Here is a 21,332-nt window from a genome sequence, read left to right on the forward strand (position 1 = left end):
TTTTTAGCTTTAAGCCTAGCCGGAACTCTACTTTAGTATTCTTTTAATATAGCGTAACTATATTACGGAGAGCGCTAAGGCCTATAGGGCTCCGTAAGGTAGTAACCTTAAAAAGAGTAAAGGTAAGGCGGTCCCGTTTAGGTATAAAAAATTAAGTTCGGTTAAATATAGTCTGGTAATAGCATAGTAAGTTATTATTTTTATCCTTAACATCCGGCCTGTACAGTTATACCTTTTACTATTTGCGGAGTTCTTTAGTAGTTAGCTACGTCTCTACGCGTAAAGTCCTTTTAACGGGCAATAAATTCTAGGGTTTTTTTCCCTTTTAAAGCGGCAATCTCCTCCTCTATATTAATATATTTCGAGCTATTTTCGAGCTTATATTACTTCTCCACTAGAAGAGATTGCTATAGTTTAGGGTTATATAGAAAAGATAAACCGTAGAAGAGGTTATTAATAATGCTATATAACTTAGTACTAAAGTAGCTCGCTTAGCCATCCGTGCTACTATTATTAGGTATATAGTAATTATTAAATGTATTTAAATCTCTCTACCTAGCGTGCTTTATTCTTTAAGCGGCTAAATACAGCTTATCTTTACTAGAAATTGGTTAATAAATAGCCTTAATATAGAGGGAATAACTATATATATACTTGTCGGAACACATGACCTAAGGCTAATATCACGTAATGTCGTAATTGTAGTCTTGTTAGGTTGTATGATGGTTGTTGCAGAGGATCGTAAGGATCGCGGTGCCTAAGTAGGGGGTTGATTAGTCACCATAAGGATAACTAATCAAAGACACGACGACGACACGTCAACGACACGTAACCACGTAACTTCTGTCCATATATTCCGACACTGGCAGTTCTTTCTTTGTGCGTAAAACAGCTATCCTAAGCACCGTGACCACGTAACCTTTGTCCATATATTCCAACGCTAGCAGTACGGTGCCAGCGACGGGGTTGTATTCCAGGGAGTAAAGCTCTACCTGGTCGTGTTTAGGTCGCAGGCGTATTAGCGCGACAGTTGTCAGATTTAGGTAGCGGTACGGTGCGAGCATCGGGTGGTAATAGTGGTTGAACGTAGAGCTCGTCTATCGGTCGGTCGGTAGATCGCAGGCGCATCGGCACGATCGTTCGGTTGGGTCGTGATAGCAGGCGTATTGGCGCTATCGGTTGGTCAATGTATCGTATGCATATCGGCACGATTATTGTCTGTGTAGGTAGTAGTACGGTACCAGCGATAGGGTCGTTCGGGTGGCAGTATAATGCCAGCAACGGGGTCGTATTCGTAGGCGTATTGCCACGATTCTTGTCTGTCCGTAGGCGTACTAGCGCGGCAGTTGTCTTCATTCGTAGGTTACGGCGTTTGGGGGCGTACGTGACCACGTAACCTTTATTGATATATTCAACACTGGGCAGTTCTTTCTTTGTGGCGCTGTAGGAAGGCAGTCAGGTGTTGGTAGCTGCAGGTGGAAGCAGTAGATATCGGTTGGCTGCAGGCGGAGCAGCAAGTGGTCGATTAGCTGCAGGCAGAGCAGCAGGGGTCGGTCAGCTGGTAGAAAGCCTAGCTGGTGGTGTTTTATCAAACGTCGTACGTTCCTAACGTTTCACCTATTCCCTATTGTTTACCACCAGATTGATTTTGAGCTTTGACTTGAGCTAGGAAAAGGGCTTGACGAGCTTGCTCTTGCTATCAAATCTCTTCTTGACGTTGAGCTTCGATTTGAGCCTGATAAGCTTTGTTCTTGTCGTCGAACCTCTTCTAGACGTTGAGCTTCGAGCTTCGCTTGGCGAGCTTGCTCTTGTGCTTCCTTTTGCCATTCACCTTCTATCCACTCTGTGAGTACGCTTATAAGGGAGTGACGTCGATCGGTTGGTCGAATTTGAAATCCTTGGCTTTTGAGGTACGTAATTAGCTCTTGTAGGTCTTTCTAGTAACAAGAAGCAAAATCGGCTATTATAAAGCCTTTGAGTTCGTAGAAATCGTGGAATTTGTAACCGAATCGGAAAGTTGTGTAGCGTCCCTTATAATTTGAATGGTTCTTTCGTCAGAAACAAAGGTAGGCATAATGGCAGGTAAATAGGGCCGTCGGTTGCAATGGGGCAGGCTAGCAGGGCCGTCGATTGACTGTATGGTAGGCTGGTAGGGCCGTCGATTGACGTTATGGTAGGCTGGTAGGGCCGTCGATTGACTGTATGGTAGGCTGGCAGGCCGTCGATTGAGGTATGGTAGGCTGGTAGGGCCGTCGATTGAGGTATGGTAGGCTGGTAGGGCCGTCGATTGATAGAAGCCTAGCTGGTGGTGTTCCTGACACCAGAATCGATCAGTTCGCTGCCGTACGCTCTAAAGATCGACAGGAAGGTAGCAATAGTAAAAAGAGAGCTGCCGAACGCTCTAAAAGCTGCCGAACGCTTTTTGCCTTTCTACTACTCTTTACGACAAAGCAAGTAGCTGACTGCCGAACGTCTTCTTGAATTGTAATCGCAGAATGCCCTAGGTCAAGTGCTTGATCTATGCGCATTCATTGATCAATGTCGGAACACATGACCTAAGGCTAATATCACGTAATGTCGTAATTGTAGTCTTGTTAGGTTGTATGATGGTGTTGCAGAGGATCGTAAGGATCGCGGTGCCTAAGTAGGGGTTGATTAGTCACCATAAGGATAACTAATCAAAGACACGACGACGACACGTCAACGACACGTAACCACGTAACTTCTGTCCATATATTCCGACAATACTAATCTAGTATAAGCCCTCCGCTCTAAAGTTATAAATTATAAGCGGCCGAGGGTATCCTATGCGAAAGCCTAGCGCTCTAAGGCAAAAGCTAAATACGTTTACCTTTTTAATTTTCTCTTTTACGGATATACTCTTAAAGAAAGGCGTACTAAGTACGCTTTCTTTCTATTATAAATAAAGCATCTTTTCCTCCAGTAGTACTATATTAAGGAGCTTTTTAATAGTATTATAATCCCTAAATACTTTTACCGTAATAAGTATAGCAAGTATTAAGAGCATTAAGTTATAAATAAGAGGTATTAGTACTAAGCCCTTATATAAAGAGTGCTCTGGCCTACTAACTTAAGAATTAGAAACCGCTATTTAGTTTAATAGGCTTAGCAACCTAGCGCTTACCTCTTATTTAGTATTATAGTTATATTCTTAGCATCCCAAACAACTTAAATAGCAAACTTTACATTTTTATACTTATTGCGAAACACTATAAACGTTATATCCTATATTAGGATTAAGTTAGTCTATTTACTTACTACGCTATATATATATATATATATGTCCCTAGGGGAGGCGGAGAGGCGTTTTTACCTTATAGTATAAACCCTAGCTAGAACCTACTTAATAGCTAAATTTAATATACTTACCAACTTATATGGAAGAATAGATAATAGCTATAAAATCTGCCTAATTATTTACTCTTATTACTAGCCGTTTATACGCAACCTAATCTGCTATCTATAACTACCCTTTTAAATAAATAAAGTAGTTCTTAGTTATAAACCTCTAAGGTCTTTTTTATAAAGGTAATTTTAGCTTATTAGCTAGCGGGCCTTTAATAAACTAAATAAGATTAGATTCTCTAATAAAAAGAAAATAGAAGGGATATAGACGGGACGTATATTTATAACTAAGTATATTATATTTGCGGGTATTATAGGGTGGTTATAGCGCTAGCTAGCTGTAAAATCTTTCTAGTACTAGCCAATAGTAGTTAAGGCTGCTTTTAGATTATCCTTAACGCCATTAATATAGTATGCTATATTCTTAATAAAATCTTTTAGCAACTCTATATTATATAGGGTAGTACTAGGATATTCTTTAGTATATCTATTTAAGAAAAAGGTAGAGAGTTAGAGTGGGATAGAATCCGGCCGCTATAGTACGTTAATTATAACTTACTAGTTCTATAGCTCTACCTTCCTCTAGTAACCTTTTTCTATCTTTAGCTAGAGACGCTTTTAAACTTTAGTACCGTCTATACCCTCCCTACTTTACTTAAAACCCTTTACCCTTGCTATAATAAAGAACTAGTAGGGGTTTTTCTTTTTTAGCATTTTATAGAGAACGTATAAGGTAAGTAGAAGTTAGTGTAAAAAGGAAAAGAAGAAGGAATATAAAGATAAGCTTAGAGGAATAGATAGGCGGGAAAGCTAAGAAATAGTAGGTAAAAGAAGAGGGAATAGGATAGAAATTAAGCGGTAGGTAGGTAAAATAGAGCAAACAGACATAGTTGGGAGGAGATCTTATAATAAGAGGGATAAGGTGCCTCCTCTTTAACTAAAACCTTTAGGGACGCTATATTATAATATAGATGTAGCTTAGGACGGGCAAATACTCTATTTTAAGGAGGGCCTAGTTTTGGGAACCCCGGGGACCCTAAACGCGGTCCCTTAAGATTATTGTGTAGAGTTAACATTTCGCATTGTGAGGACGTAGCAGTTTTAAGGCATAATTGGTTGCTAAGGTGGAGGAGCAGGAATGTGACTAAGTAGCCTGAGCAGCGCCTGAGCAGCGGGTGAGGCAAGGGTGCTTGGCGCCTGAGTTACCTCAGAAGCTCAGACCAAGAAATCGATTGTGCGGATATAGGAATATCCGCACCGTCCGCTAAGCTGATTTAGGACGGCAATCGTTTTCGTGGTCTGAGAGACTTTGGCGAGATTTGTGGGAAAACCTAAACACGGTTTATATGAGAAGACCTTATTAACTTTAACGAAATTAATCTACCCTCCACAATACCTATCGACATAAAAATTACACCAAATTATAGAGAAAAAGCCTACTCTATAAGTTATAAGATCTTTAGCTCCTTATACGCGCGCGACGTTAAGAGGAATTCGTCGTCGTAGAGGCCCCAATTCTACCTCTGCACCGCCGAGCCGCTCAGTAAACACCAACGCTGAACGCTTACGCCCACGCCCACGCCGCCAGCCCTCTGCGTAGAGCTGTGGAGCTTTGCGAGAGCTCTGCGGAACGAAGCTCAGGGGGAGACCTGCACGGAGCTTTGCACGGAGCTCTACCAAAGCTCTGCAAAAGCTTTGCACGAAGCTCCGCACGAAGCTCTGCTCGAAGCTCTGCTCGAAGCTCTGCTCGAAGCTCTGCACGAAGTTCTGCATAGAGCTCTGCACGAAGTTCTGCATAGAGCTCTGCACGAAGCTCTGCATTAAGTTCTGCACGAAGCTCTACTAAAGCTCTACTAAAGCTCTACACAAGGCTCTGCACGAAGCTCTGCAAAAGCTCTGCACGAAGCTCTGCAAAAGCCTCTGCACGAAGCTCTGCAAAAGCTCTGCACGAAGCTCTGCAAAAGCTCTGCACGAAGCTCTGCACGAAGCTCTGTAAAAGCTCTACTCGAAGCTCTGCTCGAAGCCCTATATAGAGCTCCAAAGCTCTACTAACACGCAGCACTAATATACTAGGAAGGTTCTACAATTGCCCGTGCGAACGCCCGTACGAACGCCCGTCTCTACAAACGTCTCTGCAATCGACCGCCCGCACGAACGTCTGCACGTCTGCACATCTACACGTCTGCACCTCTGCACATTTACACGTCTGCACGCCTGCACGTGGCTCTGCACGAGGCTCTGCATGAAGCTCTGCACAAAGCTCTGCATAAAGCTCTGCACAAAGCTCTACTAGGCTCTGCACGAAGCTCTACTAAGGCTTTGCATGAGGTTCTACACGAGGCTCTGCCCAAAGCTTACCCCTAGTAGTTATAGAGGCACTCCGGGCCAAAAGAGGATATTTTTAAGGAAGGACCCAACTACAGCACCTACTAGGTGTTGCAATAGCTTTAAGTAGTAGATATCTACATATCTATATAGTTTTATTAATATCAGTACACTATTTAATAAGATACAATACGTGCTTAGGCTTTTAACAACGCGTTTTTTAACTTTAACGAAATTAATATCAGGACCGAGCAATAGCCGTATTATAAAATTCATACCATTTAGAAGCCCTAAGTCTTAAAAATAATATATAAACCTTTGGTAATACTAACGCGTTATATGAATAAATGAATTAGATATCCACAATCTCTATTTAGCGGATTTTACTTAGGATTTTAATAAAACTCGCCAAAGCCTCTCAGACGTGATTTTGCAATTCGGAAGACGGCGTAGGTTATTCCGACGCTAGCTAAAAAATCACGTCTAAGCTTGCTGAGGTAAGCGCCTAAGTAGAGCGGCAATGCTGACTAACCGAGTCGGATTCCGCCAAGGGGAGTTTTGGTCTGTGACTACCTAAGTAATCTAGTTAGCTATTCCCTTAATTTTGGTTCTAATAAGCTCTAGCTCTTTACTCGCTTATTCTTCACGGTTACTAGCTAGGACGCTTATATATAGCTACAGAATTCCTATTTTACTATTTAGGAGAGTATAAGCACAGTTATTCTTTTTTTTAGTAATATAGTATCCGCAAATATGGAGCCTCTAGATTAATTAGATGTCTTACTTACTATAGCTTTTATTATAAAGCGATTCCACCTAATTAGATTGGTGGAAGCTTATATACAGCTAGAATAGAATTACCAGCTTTAACTGGTCCGGTAGACTAGATATCGGCGGAATGAAAAGTAAATATTAGAACTAGGTTATTGCGGCTAGGCTACTTCCCGCGCTCTAGACGATATGCTATCCTAGGCATATCCTAAACTTATAAGGCATATAGTTGAGTATAATAAACGACTAACTACCCTAAAAAATAGACTTAGTTAGGGACGCAACTGGCATATACTAGCAGCTTAATTTGGCACTAGTATCCCCAAAGCGGAGGAAATACGGCTCCTCTAAGAGTTAGCTTCGTCTATAAAAATATAATTTCTCCAACTGTTTCCCCTTAAAATGCTATTATTCCTATTTTTAAATACCTATAAGGTTAACTTTTAGCTCTAGTTCTTTAAAGTAATTAACTATAAAATCCCCGCCGTCACGAAGGAGATCTTGGAAAGCTCTCTTAGAGACTAATTTATATATATAATTAGCTACAGCGTTAACTACCACAGACCGTATTACACGGTCCTGCTTATATGTAGATATATAGACCTCCCGAATGCATTTAGGGAACGAATCGCTTATGCAAAGGCTCTTTAATTTCTACTTAAGCTTCTCTAAGGTAAGCGCCTTAAGATCCTTTAAAAAGAATATGTCGGCCAATGTATATACTTATAGATCTTTGCACAATTCAGGGTCGTCTATACGCTATTAGTCCGTAATATAGGTAAAGTAATAGTAGTTCTTGCCTTTAAAGTCTTTATTTAGTCGGTTATCGGAGTAATTACCTATATATAAGTACTCGAAAACCCTCTAGTAGGCAATACTACTCCCTTCTTAAAATTCTATTTTCCCCGTGCTACCTTTAGCGAAAGTTGCTTAGAGCGCTTTTATAAAGTATAGACTTTATAGGCATAAAATAAGTTAATAAGCATGGAGCGTAACGCCGTGGATTTAGATGGTAGTATTGGAATACTTCTCTTTATTAAACATACTAGATATGGAATTAGTTAACGTTGCTAAGGCTATAAACGTACATACCTTGCTATACCGCTCAGAAACTTATCAGAACGATTCCCCATTTTCTTTATCTTAGTAGCCTGCCTTGCTAGTGAAGTTCCTTATAGGGGAGACGGAGTATAGGAGCCTAAGATAGCCGAGTTAAGTAGTTCTATCTTGTATTAACTATAGATGCTAGCGCTCTTGTTTAGCTTCCTCTACCTTATATTAGTATTTAGCCTTATCCCTTTTTAATTATACTCGCCAGCGATTAAGCTTAGCTTTAGCATCAACTAATCTATCTTTAAATAGTAGACTTGGAGGCGAAGTAGTGCAGATCTTAATTACGGTTGTCCAATGTGTCTTTTAGCATAGATATTCTTAGAAGATGCGGTGACTAAGGGAGCTTAGGTTAAGGCTTTCGCGTCCGTTAAGGGAGGCGTCAAAGGCGCAACAAAGCTTAAAGTCGGCGTGACATATTATTTTAGAGGAGTTTATAACATAGACATAGCCGTATATTAGGCCGTATTAGGAAGTTAAGCGGTAATTATTACAAGAACTTATAAGAACTAGCTAAGGTTCGGGGTTAGTTTAGCGATTTAGCGCTAGCTAGTTAACTTAGTAACCGCGTCACGCTAGACTACTAAGTATAGGTATTAGTGGGGACTACGGCTAGTAGTAATGCCTTACTGCTATAATACTATAACCATAATAGTTCTAAGGCCAACTAGAGTTGCCCATTTTCTCTACTTTCTCTATCCTTTATCCTTAAAGTAGATCTTTATAAGGGTCTAGTCAGTACAGCTTAGCCACCCTCCCTACTAGCGGGAACAAGCTTAAAGTATTTTCCGCTTTAATTACCTATTATAAATACCAACTTAGTAAATTTATTTTTAGTAATTTCCTTCTAAATAACCTACTGCGGGGCAGTAATGGTAATAATTAGTTAGTTATAATTATGTTATATTATTAGGAATATAACTAACCTAATTATAATCGCACCTACTAATTATGTTATATAAATATAACTATAATCACCCGCGGTAAGGCTATATTCTAGGAGCGGAGCGAATTACGTTATGCTATAAGGCAGCAAGGTTCAGCTCTATATAGCTAAAGATAAAAAGTCACGGATTAATTAAGGTACCTCTTCTTAAACATATTTAAAAGTCTCTTAAAAAGGACACGTTACTAATAGTAAGGCTAGTTCGGGTGCTTATAATAGGGCACCCAAGACTTAACTAAATTTGGTTTAGCGGGCTAGCTTTATAGTATTCTCATAGTTCCAGCACTTAAACTTAGTTACACCAACATCTTTACCCGGTCCGTTATAGTGCACGCAAATCTAGAAGATAACTTAGAAGAACGACTCTAAATTATGCCTAAAGAAGTATTTCTCGTTAAGAAGCACTCCGATTGCTATAAACGCTCTTATACCGGTCTTACCCCGCGCTCCCGAATGCCCTTTCTATAGCTCTTTAATGGCAATATTAAGGTCGATTAAGAACTATTAATAGCGTTATATTACCTTCCTATAAGAGTATAGATTAGGGGTATTTATAACTCATCTACTGTGTATATATAGCCTCATTCTCTTTATAGATTTTAATCTTTATATAAGTTCTTCTTTCCTAACATCTGCGTATAGACTTCCGATTAATAAGAACGGCCTAAAATCGGGGCTAGTGAGCAGAGAAGGGCATTTTCTAAACTGGATAACTACGACATTCACGCCTTACTATTAGCCGTTAATCCCCTAGGTTAATAAGCTGCGAAAGGTAGTTTTTCTAACAGACGGGAGGTAGGAAAAGGAAAATAGGGGGCTTTATTCTAAGATAAAGGAGATTTATTAAACGGACTATTAGGTATAAGAACTCTGTCTATTAAAGAGGGCTTTAGAGCCTCTATATATACACCAGATAGGTAATAAACAGGTTGCAAACAGAATGACAACGTAGTTATTATTTGGTAATAAAAACAGGTATATAAACATTTAATAAGATATTTAATAAGATATATGAGAGATATACGAGAGACATATAAGGTAAGGAGTGGGGTATTAAGACATAGGGTTCTAGACTTGAAGCTAGTATTAAGATAGTAGTAAGGAAATCCGATCTAGTTTAATAAGATTCTTTAGGAAGTATAGAAGGACTTAAAGGTATTAGCAGAGTAGAGAGCTTTATGGCAGGACTTCTTAAAAGTAGAGTGTCCCGTATTCTTTTTAGTAAGGTTTCTTCTTAATTTCACTGGCTTGAGATATATAGCAGCCCTAGTCACTAACTAGATTAAGAATTACAAGAATGTGCTTTAATTTTTTATTAAAAGCTTAGGACATCTTTACTATCGCTATTAAGCGGAAATATTGCCCCTAGTTTTAACCTATATAACTAATAAAATTTCTTATAAAATAAAGGAATAGTATAAATATCCAGGCTATAACTCTTTCTTTAAGCTCCCTCTACTATTCTTAGTAACTGTTATATTGGCTTTAGGAACTAGATAGATTTCGGGAATCTTTACAGTATCTTTATTAACTTAGCTGAATATCTTTATCTTCTTTTGGTTAAGGCTAGCGTCTACTAAACCTATAAGCGCCTTATTAAGGAAATCCTCTAATATTACTCTCTCTGGAATATTAAGGGGGACAATAATAGAATTAACGAAATCCTTACTTCTAGAGTTCGCGTTATCTACTTTTTACGACTATATGCTCGAATCCCCGACTTTAATATATATTACGCTAAAGAGATCCTATTACCGCCCGCGGAGTTCTTTACCAGCTTTATATTCTTCGATATATCCGCTAATATAGCTAACTTCCGATTTTAGCTTCCTTTCTCTAATGCCTGTTATAGTTAAAGGAGCAATTATAATATAAATTATACCTATTGGACAGTCTATTATAGCAAATATCATTTTAGCTTTGGCAGAAAGATTATTAAACGTATATATAATAAGATTGGTTAGTAGAGCATTTATATTCTACTTTATTATATTTAAAAGCTACTAATATTTCTCTAGATACTACCTCCTAAACTATCCTTTTTATATACGCTAGAGTATACTTTTAGCTAACTAGCAAACGGTACGTAACTTTTAATGCTCGCTAGCTCCCCTTTTACTATCCAATTCCTTAATCTTCTTATTAATTTCCTCTACTATAGTGTCATCCTCGCTACTAACTTCTACCTTAATTTCCTGCTAGGCTCTCTTAACATCTTCCTAGCTATTAAGTAAAGCTAAACCTTCCAGCCGTTTACGTTCTTCTATCTAGCGTATGGTTACTTTATCTAGATTAGAGTATAAAGGGAAATACATATTTACGGAGCACTCCTTCCGGACTAGAGCGAGTATAAACATCTAGGTAGAATGTTGCACAGCGGCGGATTAGTCCTTTCCTATTTTAGATAAAAGAATCGGATGGAGCATATATTAATATTCTAAAGCATTATTTAGTTTCGCTACCCAAGTTTTAATGGCGTTGCTTGTAGAACTAGATCTATAATATAATAGAAGCTTATCTTTTTTTACAGCCCGACCCATCTAGGGTTTTAGTGGCGTTTAGGGCTTAGAGGATATGCATCCTATAATTAAGAACCAATAGGGTATACTAATTGGGATTTTAAATATATATAGAAGGCCAAGCTTAAAGTTTGGATATGCGGTGAAGGAGGTTATTAATTTTAAAATAAAAGCATTACGATGATCGTAGAGAGGCTAGATACTGCCTAGAAGGCTTTTCCCAAGGCCGATTTATTTAATTACTTAATTAGAATGCGAGACTTCGCCTAGTAGGGTCTCCTACAGTTATTTAAAATACTAATAATACCTATTATATATCCCTACGGTGGCGTTTACAGGCACCTAGGCTTTAACTCAGCATAATATCTGTATTACTTCGGTTAAGTATAATAATAGTTATTAATTTCAGCTCTATAGGCGCTATAGTGTACAGGAGGCAAACTATAGGCCTTGCTAGGGAGGTGGGACAGGGAAGCGGAGGCACTGCTAGCGTTGAGAGATAAGCGATATTTTGAACCACTTAGATACTAAAACAGGTTTTCCTAGCTACATTCCCTCCCTTAATCCCACTCTTACGCCTTATAGGGTGCCTGATATATAGGCTACTCATTATATATCTCGTATAGGGTTAAATGGCCGCTTAGTTAATACCTAGGGTCGATTAGTTAATTCGCTTGTTTCCTTTACGGATACTATACTTAGTAAAGCTGAAACTTAAATAAGTATAAGTGTCCTAACTATAATGCAATAAAACTAACAATAGGCCTTTTTAACGGCTTATGCTATATGCCAATTAAGGACTTTAGTGGCTACTTAGGGTATATTCTTAGCCGCTAGTAACTTATTTAGGCGCTCTAAAAGCGCCTCCTGTTTGTCTATAGGAACCTTAAACTAAGTAGGACATATTAGATGTAATAAGCAAAGTCGTTTAGCTTTATCCTATATAAGTATCTATTAATCTCTATTACTAAAAGTTAAAGCTGTATATAAATCCCTACTTACTAGGAACCGCTTCCATTAAGTCTTAGTATATCCGGCGATGGCCTATATATTACTAGCTTTGGACCTAGCGGTGAGACTTATTATGCGTGGTGGCGTTAAAATAAGAGGTTGGTGTCGCTAAGCGAAGTGCCGTTTACTGAGGCGGGGCTGTTAACTGTTAACCCCGTTAACCCCATTAACTTTATCAACCGTATTAACCTAATCGACCGCTAGCGATATAAAACTGGCTGACGCCAATACAGCCAATAAAGCTATATACGTTGTAGCGCCTCTTTAAATGTCCTAACCTAAACGTTCTAATAGGCTTATTCTACAGGTAGCTCCGCATCGCTATCTTCATCGCAACTACCCTATCTTATTATAAGATATCCTATATCCCGTCAAACTTTCCCAGGCTCTACTCGCCCTTTATTAGTATAATGGATACGGCAGCTAACGACAAGATTAGTAGGTCATGGGCACCTCTACTTCTTGCCTCGTCTTTAACACCTAATGGTCTAGAATTACCATCGCCTACATCCTGCTACGTGACTGTCGGCCGCAGCTTTATAGCCCCGCCAAAAAGCTATGCCTAGAAAACACTATACATAATGAGGATTAGTAGAATACGAAGTGCGCCCTACATGTTTCGTTAGAAAGGAAATAGTATATACTAGTTGAAATCCGGCTGCCCAATGCCTTAGAAGGCAATTTTGGTAGTCTATTATAGATAGAGAATAAGAGGATAAAGGAAAATGCAGCTGTCTATAGGATGGATCGCATAAAGCCACGACTTGGTAAAGAGTAAGGGAGCTACATTATATTAATATAAACCTTGGTATTAAATTAGGCTAACATGGCTTAGTAAGACTAGGCTAGGTAACACAATTTTATCTAAGTTAGATAGGAAAGCTATAGGCAAGTATAAATATTTAATGCATCTTTTACCTTTATTTATCCTCCCATAAGTCCTCTTTCTAACTCCATTAATCCTAGTCATTTAATTCCTCGCCTCTAGCTTAAAGTATTTACATCTGCCTAAAATATACCACTATACCTTCTAATATTATTAATTAAGTCTCTATAGAGACCCCTATACTAATCAGCCGACTAACAAGTTTCCACTATAGCTATGCCAGTAATAAAACGTGTTAAGCGTAAAACTTAGGTGTTTTTAACTTTTTATTTAGGTTCCTAGAAGATAATACCTAGCTTATCTTAAGGAAGGCGAAAAAGTTTAGGTGATCCCTGGGAAAGACTGTCCTTAGTATAGTATACTAGTAAACTAGTTAAAGCGCTGAGTAAGAATTCTTTTCTAGATATTTATTTCTGGGGTAGGCTAATAGGTACAGTGCCTTAAAATGTTCTGGTATTAAAGGTAAGAGGGGGACTACTACGGGTGCGTGGGTAGTGTGGGTTATTGTTAATTAAAATCGTATTTGCTTACACTATTTCCATTACCTATTACCTAGTTTCTATTACCTTTATATTACCTATTACCAACTAAGTGACAATATTAACCTGGTGGCAATTAAGTAATAGTTATAAATCGCTATTGGTATTACTAATAGTCCTTACTATCTACCTAATGTATATAGTAAGGCTCTAGAGCCTCTTATAATGAGATAGTTAATTCTTCTTTTTATCTTTTAGTCCTCTAATTAACAGTTATTATAGCTGCTTGCGTCTAGCGTTGCTACTTATATCAGGTTACTTAGGATAGTGGGATAGTATAGGGCATTTAATGGAATAGTGACTTTAGACAAATCTTTACATGCATATCGCCTTTACTTTTTTCCCTTTAAATAGAGAGTAGCCTATTATCAGACGCTAAATATAGCTTAGTTCAGGAGTTCTAGGTAGGGGGGGTTCCCCCCTACCTATAACTCATCTATTATATATATATAGCCTCATTTTCTTTATAGATTAATCTTTATATAAGTTCTTACACTTATCTTCCTGCGTTTTATCTTATAAACTAGACGCTCTGCAAAAGATTTATTCTATAACATAGGATAACACATAAACCCTCTAAAACTCCTACTACTTATATTTTGGATTACGTATTTTAACTTTAACTAGCTCTATTAAGGCTCTACTAATAGTGATTAATACTTTATTTAATGCATTTTAATCTTAAGGTAATAATTTTTAATTCTATACTTATCCCTTCTAAAGGTGGTATACTATAAGAGTTAGACTATACGCGAAAACCATAATTAAAAGTACGCGTATGGTTAGAGACTTGATCCTATTAATTCTATTAGCTAGCTCTTATTAATAATAGTAGGACAAAATACACCGTTAGAAGGGATAGATACTTTTTATAGCTACTAATGCTAGGTTAATAGCTGTCCGCGTTCTAGTTTTATAGAAGGCTAAGTCTAGTTTATATAGGAATAAACACTCTAATAATAAATTAGGGTAATCTATATCTAGGTGCGCCTTTAGGTCTTTAGTCTGCGGAAGCCGTAGGTAAACTTTCTAGGGTCTCTACGTATAAGGTAGCCCTCTTAATATTATACTAACCTCCTAATTATTAAATGTTCCTTTCTATAAAGGCTTATACGAGTGCCGAAGACACTTATATATCTATTTATAATCGTAAGCGATAATCCTCTAATAGAATTTAGGAAGCCTTTTAAGAAATAGCCCTTATATATAATATAATGCCCACGACCGGTCGAAGTTCCTTAAAGTTGCTAGCGGGCGACTTCCAGCGGTAGAAGACGGTGGTAGAACAGGTGGGAAATGGTAGGAAAAGGGTGTCACGGTTAAGTCCCGTGACAGCAATTTAAAATGACGTTCCATTTTAGAAGCTATATATAGTAAAGTTGCCAATATTTTAGCGTACTATTCTGGCGTTTTGCGAGCGGTAAAAGGAACATTAAATTTTTAAAACTGTAGATAAAATCACTCTAAATTACTAGATTATAAACTAAATCTAAGGCCTCTATATTGTAACCGAATAACCCCTAATATATTTAGATAGAGAGCTTAAAGGATTGCTTTAATACACGTATTATTTAACTCCGTATTATCGGCTATAAAATACCTAATATTTCCATTAATATTGTACTCCTTAAATAAAGCAATAAGTACGGCTGCTTAGTTCTTACTATTATACTTACTAAGTACCTCTTAAAGGCCTAAAATAGCTTACTAACACCTACTTTTCCTGTTAATAAAATAAGTAACTATATTAAGAACTATATAAAGTTGTAATTAAGTTTAAGCAATTGTTATACTACCGACCGGCTGGTCTACTTGGTGTTCTGTTAAGAAATCTACTACTATTTCCTTATCCGACAGAAGCCAATTAATTTACACTTCCTTAACTTCTACCCCAGCTAGATAAGTACTATAAGTGGCTTAACGTGGAGAGAAATATAGCCGTTTTTATGTCGAGGTAGGTTAGCAAGGAAGCGCTAGATATACTTTATAGCTAAAATATCTTTAAGGTTGTTTTTTATAGGGGGGTTAAAATCTCCTAGGTTAGTTTGCACTAGCTAAATATTTTTAGGTTCTTTACTTAAGGGTCCCGCTTTAGTAGGCAGATATTTATTAATATTCTATAAAGTTAAGGTAAGAAGTAGTAGTAATGCTATAAGAGCACTAAGGCATAAAGGTAGAGGAAGAGAAGTATTATAGAAGATAGCAAGATCTAAAATAACCTCTATTCCTGCCTTAAAAACCATATATTATCGCCAGCTTAAAATCCCTACTCCTTTTAAAGGGCAACAATCCTAGCCTTGTTTAGGGAGTTGCCCTAATAGCACTTGTTCCCGCCAGAAGCATCCTCCTATATATCCATTAGCTCTATATACCGCTGGCCGGATAGAGGGGACTATAAGTACGCCTTTAGTATTATTTACGATCTCTTATAGAAGCGAACCTCTAGATTAGTTCTAATACACTTATTATAGACCTAAACGGTATTAGTTTTAGCGTTATAGCGGGCGGAGATATTATTAACTACGTAGTGGACTTTAGGTGTAATATTAGCTATATAGGGGGAAGGGCTAATAAGTTTAGTATAGAAGCCGGCGCTAATATATATAGTCTTCTCAGGCGGAGTAGGAGCGCCTTGGGTACTAACGGCGGCAACTATATAGTAGCTCTTATTAATAGCCTAAGTAGGTTTCTAGAGCGCAGCCATTATATTTACCGTCTATCCATTTTATGCGTTAGTTAATTAGTCTAGCCCTAGTAAGCGACGTAAGAATAATATAGGCTTACCTTTATTAAAGAAGGGTAGAAGCTAAAGGTCTTTAAGATCTGGAAAGAGAGTAAGAGAGCGAGAGAGATAGAGAGATAGTGGGAAGAGGCAGTAACTAGTCCTTGGGATAAAGAAGAAGAGGGAAAGGCTGCTAGTATAAAAGAGGGAGAAGGCCGAGATAGCTTAAAGAGAAGGTGTTATTATTAGCAGAAGTTCTTCTTAAGCGTTAAGAGGTTAGTAAGTGCGATAAGCGCTTACGCGGTAAAGCGCGTTACGGGGTTAAAGCTAAGTCATTAATTCTAAACGTGAAGGAGATATAGAAGAAGCAGAAACGTAATAAGTTATTAAATTTAAGGGTAGGTAAAGACAAGAAGCCTTAGAACAAGTGAGAATAAAATAGATATTAAGGAATATAATAGCTTACTAGTAATTACGGCGGTTAGAAGTCTTAAAAAGAGGTAGTAAGGCTAAGGGAGAGCGAATAGAGATAAGCTTGCAGTAGAGGAGGATAGAAAATAAAGAAGGTTGTTAAGTAAATATAGGCAGCGCTAGTAAACGAGAAGCTCTACTAGAGAGTAAACAACCTATAAAGCCGCAATCTCTATAAAGGGAGGAGAGAAGGAAGTAGTAGTAGGTAAGGCAAAGGATTTGAGCTTAATCTTAATTTTAATAAAAAGTAAGGCTTAAGCGATATATAAAGTCTTTAAATAGCTAAAATCTAGAAGAGGACGGAGCTTTTATCCGCGTCTATACGTGACCTATAGCGGAATAGGAACTTAAGCAGGTTAGTAAAGACATTATTTTTAATAAAGGCATTATTTTTAAGGCGGTGCTAACGATAAAATTAACCTACCTAAGCCCTATTACGCGGATATATTGTCGCGCGTACTCCTTACCATATATCCTTTAACACCTTATATACTTCGTTAATTAACCCTCCTTTAGCCCTTAATACCTCTTATTAACCTTAACATTAAGCTTTAGAGCTAGTAGCTTCTAAATTTTACCTTAACTTCCTTTCCTTCACTACCTCCAGCGTCTAGAAAGCTAAATAACTTCCTACTATTACTTCTAGGACGATTAAACCTATTAGTAGGTTAATAATTTGCTTTTTCTTACTCTTATCTTAAATAAGGGTAAAAAGAACCCCTAACTCTTACGTATATTTCTTTTTATGGTATATAATACCGTCTCTAATATTTCTGCGAAGCTCTATCCTACTTCCTAAAGTTCTATATCACCTTTAACGCCTATAAAAACTCTTCTTATAGCTATTATCTTACTCTTATCTTACCTCTCTTGGCTCTTACTAACCACTACCCACCTTCTAGGTTACTCTACCCTCTATCTAAACCAGTTAGAGCAGCTTTTGCGGCTCCTAACCGTCAGCTATATATCGTCCTCCCTCTAATTAAGCCTCCTGCAGCTGCTTCTCCTTTACCCCTCCATTACAATAGCTCTGCGACGCGCGCTTTAAACGACGTTAGCGAAGCTTCCCCTTATATATAAAATAATGGTTTAATTTAATACTGCCTATAAAGTAAGCGATTAGATATAGGGATAGGTTTCCATCTACAACCTAGTTAGCCACACCTATTTCCGCAACGTCTTACCTTTTATAGTTCTTGTGAACCTCTTTCCTAAAGACTATATACTAAACTTGGGTACGGGATTAGCGTAGGTAACTATTAAGGCGAAGCGCCGCGTGGGGGACTCCGGAGTCTATATCGGCATAAACATCTATAAGGAGCTAATTAAGGTGGACGCTATAAGCAACGTTAAGGCCTATAAACTTAAACGTGGCAACGGCGGCCCTGGCGAGGCTATCTACCTAATTATAGGTGACTTTGTGGATAAGGTAAGGAAGCTACTACTAAAAAAGAAGGGTGGCTTTAACGCCTTTTTTTTGGCTATAGGTCCTTAATATGTTAACGCCTAAGTAGTAAGAGCGGTTACTACGCCTGGTATCCGGTTTCTTAGCTAAGAATAGTAGGATTATTATAGATCTTAGTATGCTCGCGAAGGGGCCTAAGTATTCTAACGGCACCAAGTGCCCTACCCTAAAGATCTATAAGGAGTTTCGCCCTATCGGCTATAATGCTAAGGAGAGGCTTTAGATATACTAAAAGGCCATAAAGCATAGCAGGATTGCGCTAGAAGGATATAGGATATTAATAAGAAGTAAACGCTAGAGTTAGCCGAGACCTATAGGCTTAACGTTGTATTAATATATAATATATATGACGGAGATAAGGGTTCCAGCCTTAGTCCTTTCTAGGATAAGTCTTCCGCCATTATAGCGAGGATGGAGGGAAAGTAGTGGCCAGACGCGTTATAGAAGGCTAGAGATGCCACTATAGCCAAAATAACAGACCTATTTGTGGTCTAGAAGCTCTAGCAAATAATAAAGGTAAAGGAGCAGGCTCTATAAAAGAAGTCTCCCCCAGAGTTCCTAGACTATAGAAATGTAAAGGTAGCTACGCTCCTTAGGGCTAGCAGCGAAAAGCTCCACAATTCTTCCGTTAGCCTACCTTGCCGTAGTTCTTTATTCCTCTTTTCTTTTTCTTCTTTACTACTATAAGGGCATCTCCTTAGCTTTTACTGTCCTATCTTCTTCTACTCTAGCCTTTTCGTGGCTAATATACTCCTTTTCCCTTTCTCTATTATAGGCGCTTTAAGCCTTACTTATTACTGCGGATAGATCTAGCTGCTCTTTCTTATATAGAGCCTCTTTATAGGTAAAAAATTGGCGATTAATAGGAAGATAGATTAAATTAAATACTATATCTATATCAACCTTATAAAATTCCAGCCTACGTACCGTACCTTGCCCCTAATATACCTAAATAGCGATTCGTCCCACTTAAGCCGGTGTTTTAACCTATTATATTCCTCTCGTGTAAGCTAAAATTCTATTTACAGGTGTTGCTTAATATGTTTCTCTGCTTTAATATCTTTAAAAAGCACGTTGTCTCTTAGGAGCTTACGTAAAGACTTTCTCGTTAGTTAGCAGAGGCGTTAAAGGCATACCTATAAAGCTTAGAGGTGGTGCGATATGCTTATAGTCCTTTAGAGAAGTCTGCGACGTAGACATAGCCGTATATTATATTATAAGTTGGGCCACATTACGAAGTTTAATGGTAATAGTCGCTTAGTTAATGTTTTAGTTAACTTAGCAACTATGCCACTTATCCGCCTTATGTAATTTATAGGCTAGTACTTAACTAACAGCGGCAAGCCCATAATAGTTCTTTATTCTAACACTATAGCTACTTACTTTCTCTGCTTTCTCTATTCTTAACCTTAAAAAGTAGGGCGTTATAAGGGTATAGCTAGTACGGGTCGGTCGCCCTCCCTGCTAGTAGGGCGATATTGTCCACTTATATAGCTAACTAGCTCTGCATTTACACTAGTCTTATACTAGTCCTATTTTAGACCCGCTACCGCTATCCCTAAATATAATGCGCTATCTACCTATCTAACTTTATACCTAATTTTTCTAACACAATCCTTTATAGGCAAGCCCTATTTAGTATTAAAAAGAACTAAAATACCTATTAGGCGATATGGAGTTCCACAGTAGGTTATATAACCTAAGTAAGGCTTTAGTAGGCCCCTAAGGTTAACTTAGCATATTTGTACCTTATTAACTACACGAACCTATACATTATTAATCCACTACATATACTAGAACTACGCGTTCCCTTATACTTACTAGTAAAGAGGGGGGCAGGGAGCGCTCTATATTGTTCTAACTAAGGGTTATTAAAGCTAATCTCTAAGGTATATTAACATTTATACTCTTACACCCTATCTTAAAGGAAAACTATTAACCTATAAACTAAAAACTAATTTATAAAAGCTTCCTAGTATTATTCTGTTTTAATATATAAGGTACTTTGACTTCCCTAACTCCTAGTTTTTTATACCCCTTTTCTAGTGGCTTTTCTAGGACAGCTAGTATATAGTAAGTCTTCTGCGGATTCTCTTTCTTGTCTTTACGCACCCTAACGACGACATAATGTTTGAACTAAATATTGGCTCCTATATTGAACCATAATGACCCTACTCTTCCTAAATTAGCCAAAATGGTATGCTTTTTCTCTTCTTATTCCAATTGGCAATTTTTAAACTACCTAACTTTAATAATTAATGCCTCTCTATTAGCGTTAAATTAAAGATCTTTAAAGCTTAGAACTATGAGGTTAGAATTTAATACAAAATCGATTTCTCTATAATATACTATCTAAGACTAGGAAGGCACCTTTTGACCTTAATAAACAATCGGAGCTGTCTTCTCCCCGTTAGACCGCTTCCATAGAAGGAGCCTATAAAGGAAGTAATTAAAGACTCCGTATCTTCCTTTAGCCTTTAAGGCACTCTCTATACGCTTAACTAAGCCTAAGATCGCAGTATCCCTATTGGATTTACAGGTAAGGCCACATTATGAATATTTCTTAAAAAGGAATTATATAAAGTCAACCGTGCGTTTGTACCCTAATTCTGTAAGCCGTTTAGGAAAATTAGGATTAAGGACGAAATATTGCCTCCTTAGTAGGCTGGATATATAATCGTAATGTTAAAATAAACCACTTTACTAGGGCCTTTTGACTTCTGCCTTACTATTCTAGTCTTATAAAGTTCTCGCACTATATACCTTTCCTATACTCCTAATACGTCTATTTTATAGAAAAGTAGATAGTTCTATAGGATAGCACTCGCTCCTGTAATACCTAAGCTCTCTTATTAAGGGGGCCTTTATCTATATCTTTACTGTAGTTATATATATTATCGCAGACATAAACCTATCTACGAGAGCTACTTTAGATCTAAAAATACTAAGGACTTAAGTTCCGCTTAAGGAAGCCATCTTTCTAATTAGGCGCCGAACTTGTGGCAATGGTATAGTAGGTAGAAGTAAAGACCTTTTCTATACGCCCAGCTTCTCTTTTCTAATCCTCCTTATTTCCTTAAATTATATAAAGAGAATTAATTTAGAGGCACTCTTTACTAAGTTCTTAAGTTACTTAAACCGCATCTTAAAATGTCTTTAGTAGATTATTGTAGCTAAATCCCTCCTTTACTTAATTAGGGT

The 21,332-nt window shown here is 37.7% G+C and overlaps 1 protein-coding gene across 1 annotated transcript; it reads right to left on the reverse strand.

Moving 5' to 3' along the window:
• Positions 1 to 1,951: 1,951 nt before the first annotated feature.
• On the reverse strand, positions 1,952 to 2,611 carry K441DRAFT_656170 (uncharacterized protein). Its single transcript, XM_067647968.1, is given in 3 exon segments — positions 1,952 to 2,122; positions 2,207 to 2,314; positions 2,331 to 2,611. 1 exon segment carries the CDS (start codon positions 2,526 to 2,528, stop codon positions 2,331 to 2,333), a length of 198 nt encoding a protein of 65 aa, XP_067506377.1. The 5' UTR covers positions 2,529 to 2,611; the 3' UTR covers positions 1,952 to 2,122; positions 2,207 to 2,314.
• Positions 2,612 to 21,332: the final 18,721 nt, after the last annotated feature.

The sequence above is a fragment of the Cenococcum geophilum genome (assembly GCF_001692895.1).
Source record: "Cenococcum geophilum 1.58 unplaced genomic scaffold K441scaffold_11, whole genome shotgun sequence".
Taxonomy (NCBI): domain Eukaryota; kingdom Fungi; phylum Ascomycota; class Dothideomycetes; order Gloniales; family Gloniaceae; genus Cenococcum; species Cenococcum geophilum.

Coding starts and splice junctions, on each gene's coding strand:
- K441DRAFT_656170 (XM_067647968.1), bottom strand. CDS start 2,528: ATGCGCATAGATCAAGCACTTGACCTAGGGCATTCTGCGATTACAATT.